Source organism: Charadrius vociferus, unplaced genomic scaffold (assembly GCF_000708025.1).
Source record: "Charadrius vociferus isolate BGI_N301 unplaced genomic scaffold, ASM70802v2 scaffold911, whole genome shotgun sequence".
Taxonomy (NCBI): Eukaryota; Metazoa; Chordata; class Aves; order Charadriiformes; family Charadriidae; genus Charadrius; species Charadrius vociferus.
This window is the reverse complement of record NW_009646754.1, coordinates 4,880-9,434: the sequence shown is the minus strand read 5'-3', so window position 1 is coordinate 9,434 and position 4,555 is coordinate 4,880. Positions and strand designations below refer to the sequence as shown.

Below are 4,555 nucleotides of genomic sequence, written 5' to 3'. Positions count from 1 at the left end.
ATTTAACTCCATTCACCACAACTCTTTGGGCCCAGCCATCCAGCCAGTTTTTTACCCAGCGAAGAGTACACTTGTTCAGGCCATGAGCAGCCAGTTTCTCCAGGAGAATGCTGTGGGAAGCAGTGTCAAAGGCTTTACTGAAGTCCAGGCAAACCACATCCACAGTCTTTCCCTCATCCAGTAAGCAGGTCACCTTATCATAGAAGGAGATCAGGTTAGTCAAGCAGGACCTGCTTTTCATAAACCCATGCTGATTGGACCTGATTGCCCGGTTGTCCTGTACGTGCCTTGTGATGGCACTCAAGATGATCTGCTCCATAACCTTCCCCGGCACCGAGGTCAGACTGACAGGCCTGTAGTTCCCTGGATCCTCCTTCCAGCCCTTCTTGTGGATAGGCGCCACATTTGCTAACCTCCAGTCAACTGGGACCTTCCCAAATAGCCAGGACTGCTGATAAATGATGGAAAGCGGCTTGGTGAGCACTTCCGCCAGCTCCCTCGGTACCCTTGGGTGGATTCCATCCAGCCCCATAGACTTTTGTGTGTCTAAGAAGTGGTGTAACAGTTCGTAAACCATTTCCCCTTAGAGTATGAGGGCTTCATTCTGCTCCTTGTCTCTGTCTTCCAGCTCAGGGTGCTGGGTACTCCAAGATTTAGATGACATAAATCACTTTTTCCAAAATAAGTGTTACACTTCAAAAATATTTCACACACTCAATCTGGTCTTTGCTATAATATATAAGAATTCATTGTCATATCCCCTGTAAGAAGAGAGATCTAGGTTTTGGCATGTCAGCAGAACTAAATGCTGCTAACTATTCTGGACTAAAGCCCTAGTGTAAGATGGCACAGATATCTGCTCAACTACCAAATTACCTATTGAAAATGGTAAACAAGTTACTAATATTGGTCATGTAGCTGCAACCATGAACACTTTACCATTTAATAGCTTAATGCAGTCATGCTTAATTGCTGAAAACAGCAATAATTGCCTCAGGTATTGAGAAAAAATGAAGCCTTTGCTTCATCTGGGTAGGTCAGGGGCTCAATAAGAATGAAAAATGGTTGGAGAGACAGGCTATAACAGGAAAAATGACTGCTGAAAAAGTAGTAGCCTGCTCTGCACCAGGGTCAACCAATGCTGTAAATCACTTGTGTGCTAAAAACGTGTCAGAGGAGAACTTCCCAGAGCTTCAGGATGCTACCTACCCAGAGGTAATGAGCAATGAAAGTGCAATGACAGCAGCGGGAATGCATTTGCCACATTAATTATTACTGCAGCAGTTTGTACTGACTTGTTCCCAATGTAATTTTAGCAAAATGTTGGAGGAAACTTCATCGAGAATTTCCTGTTCTGTTCTGTTCATCTTCCTGAAGGTATATTATCACAAAAAAAAAAAAAAGAAAAAAAAGAAAAAGAGAAGACAAAGAGAGAAAGGGAGAGAAAGTGATACATGCTTCAACATTTTCTCTCAAAACAGAACTTCACAGAGCTTTCTTCAACGAGCCCTTGTCTTCAAAAAAAGCTTTCTTCAGCATCTGCTGTCTTTGCACTTTGGTTATGATTTGTAATAGAAGGAAATTGGACAAACCTCAATGAAAGGATTAAATTCCTACTTAGGAATGTGATGGTGTAAACTGGAGTGCATTTTACAGGTCTAGACTGCCTTAAGAATTCAAATCTTGATGGAGACTTGTTTCTGCTCAGTTGCATACTTCTTGGATTTTGCATTCAACCTAGTTGGGATGGGGCAGGATATTCTTTCACCCACCAACAGGATGTGAGAGATTCAAGGCACGAGAAACAGAAGGAGAAGAATCAAGGGGAGAAAGCAATTGGTTATCATCAAGAACTATAGTAAACAATGATCACATATTGGTTCAGTGAACTGCAGAAGCACTGAACATGGACTTTAACACTACCACTGACAGTTATTTTCATTTGCTTTCCACGATGACACCATCTACAAGAGCTAACAAAACAACATAAAAACTTACTTGGAGTGAAAATGCTCGTAAAGCAGGAATAGGGATTAAGGCAGCCATAAAGAAAGCAGTAACATTGCTGATAGATGTAAGGGCTACACTTGCTCCTGTTCGCTTCAAACATTCACCTGTTCTGTCCTGCAAAACAAATGACTTATCATACAAGTCAAGTGAATAAGGAGATGTCCTGCAAATGAAGGGGTCAGATACGGTATGGTAACAGTGAAAACTATTACAAGGAAATTCTGAATACAAGTGTGCATTTGAGAGTATGCAAGAGTAAACAATATACTAAGTACACTGTCCAGGAGAAAAGCAGATGACATATGAAACGCTTACATTTTTTGAGGGTAGCAAACATTATCAAAGCTAACACTGGCTTCAAAAGTCAAAGCTAAATGGATACTGACATTATATCAAATACATCAGTTGTTAGGTAGGATGCATTTTGTATCAGTGCAGTCACTTGGTGTTCTCAACATTTTTCAGACAAGATAAGCATACATTAACAGCATAATATCTTGAAGAAGCATGTAAGAAAAAAACAAAACAGAAACCCCAGGAACCACACAATAAAACCAGAAAGAATCAAACATAGGACCCTTTCCCAATGCAGTAGGTTATTTTGAAGCATGTGGAGGTTACAGCACAATGAATTTGTAGTGCCTGCATGCCGAAACAGCTGGAAAGAGCACATGGAAGACATTGCTTGTACAAAACAAAACTGGCATATTGCTTTTAAATTACTTGTACTTTGTATATGAAACTTTGGACATGAAACTTTGGACTGAGAATAAAAAGGTCAATAAAAGGAAAAGTTTATAAAAATGAGGAGGATCTTAGATTTCATAATGTGAATAATGTGAATGTCATGGTTAGTTATAAATAAAAGGAAAGAAAACCAGGCCCTAGGACAAAGATCTCTAGAACAAAAGCTTTTTTTTAAAGAATCATTAGTAACTAATTCTAGGTTGAGGGTTTTTATTTTATTTTATTCTTTTATTTTTCCCCAACTCCCCATTTTGTCATTACCTCAAATGGAATTTTCTTATTCTTGCCTGTTTCACTAAATGCATGTACCAGAAGGAATATATCATCTACACCAACTCCAAGAGCAAGAAAAGGCAAAACCTTGGGGAGAAACAAAACAAGCAAAAAACCAAGAACATTTTTATATTATTTTTATGATCTACCATGCAGCTAGTCATGAGATGGCTAATCAAAATAACCTTAACACTATGATCTGAACACAAATCCAAGGTTAAAATGAAAATCAATAGAATGCAATACAGCTATTAACTTTTATTCTGAAAGACTGTTGAGGAACTTGCAGTATACCATTCACAGCTACAAAACCTCACTAAAGTAATTCCAGTCTTTGTAGGCAAAGAATATCAGATAATATTTCAAATTATTTTCATAATATTTTCAGGAATTGAACATCCTGATATATTCAGATGCAAGGACAAAACTTGCAGCTTCTTATGTACAGCTGGGTGCTTGCACTCATATTGGGTCACAGAAAAACAAATATCCTAGAATCTACCTAATTAAACAAACTGCAGGATATCTGCCTTTTCCTTTAAAATTATTTGGCAGTACGTTCTCTTAATTTTTCACAGCACAAGCTACTAGATAGGAGAAAGACACAAGTAAAAATCTAAAAATCAAAATACTTTCTCAGCTTTTGTTTTTCCTCAAAGATTGATTCAGATGTGTTCATTTACTAAAAAAGTTCTTGTTAGCAGCAGACTTGTAGCTCCTTAATACCTGAGTTGTGGCAGCATTAAAGGAAATTCCAATCAATGAGCACAGACCCAATCCTGCAGCCACTGAGAGAGCAACCAAGAAGATTCCTGCCAGCCCCACAAGTCCCACCGCAGCATTGTTAAACAGGCATAGGCAAGCTGAAAGCAGAGCAGGGATTGGATTAGAATGGATCCTTCTTTATCGGCTATCTCCCCCCAACAACATACACAGCTTACAAGCATTTTTAAACAGAACAGACACATCAGAGATGTTGCATAGAGGAATAGGTGACAACCCTGACGCAAATGTTTACAAACTGCAATTTTTATTTTAAGTATTCTGAAAATGTTCTGGACTGTTGACTGGTAACAACAAGGCAGCCATTTGAGCCCTGCTATACTACTGGAGTCAGTTAAATAAAAATAATTTATTTTCTTACCATTAGTAAGTAGCCACTAGCTACTCTGATAACACTGACATCAGAAAATGACTTTAGAATGTCATCCAGGGTAGTCGTAGTAAAGGAAAGCACCTTCTGAGTAGAGTTTTGTGCAACACTTTGACGAACAACCTATGGAAAGAAAAATAAAACTAAGTGTGGCTAAAAAACCCACCCATTATCATCTTCTACAGCACATATCTAAAATCAACTACTTATGCCTTAATGTTTCTGTTAAAATACACACCCTATACAAGAGATTTCACTTATGCTAAATGAAATAAATATTTTTTGTAATTATTTCCTGCAAGCTACTGGTTATCAAACATCCTTCAGGAAAGGCCGCTGCACTCACAGCTCATTCAAAACATTTGACTTAAC

General features: G+C 38.4%; 1 protein-coding gene across 1 annotated transcript in view; it reads right to left on the bottom strand.

Moving 5' to 3' along the window:
- The window catches only part of LOC104292237 (protein patched homolog 1-like), a gene marked incomplete at its 5' end in the record, with an annotated part of 45,393 nt that extends 41,087 nt beyond the window's left edge, over positions 1 to 4,306 (bottom strand). Inside the window, 5 exon segments of the mRNA XM_009891581.1 lie at positions 1,999 to 2,124; positions 3,019 to 3,117; positions 3,757 to 3,857; positions 3,860 to 3,893; positions 4,175 to 4,306. Coding sequence (XP_009889883.1) covers positions 1,999 to 2,124; positions 3,019 to 3,117; positions 3,757 to 3,857; positions 3,860 to 3,893; positions 4,175 to 4,306 — 492 coding nt within the window.
- Between the last annotated feature and the right edge of the window lie 249 nt (positions 4,307 to 4,555).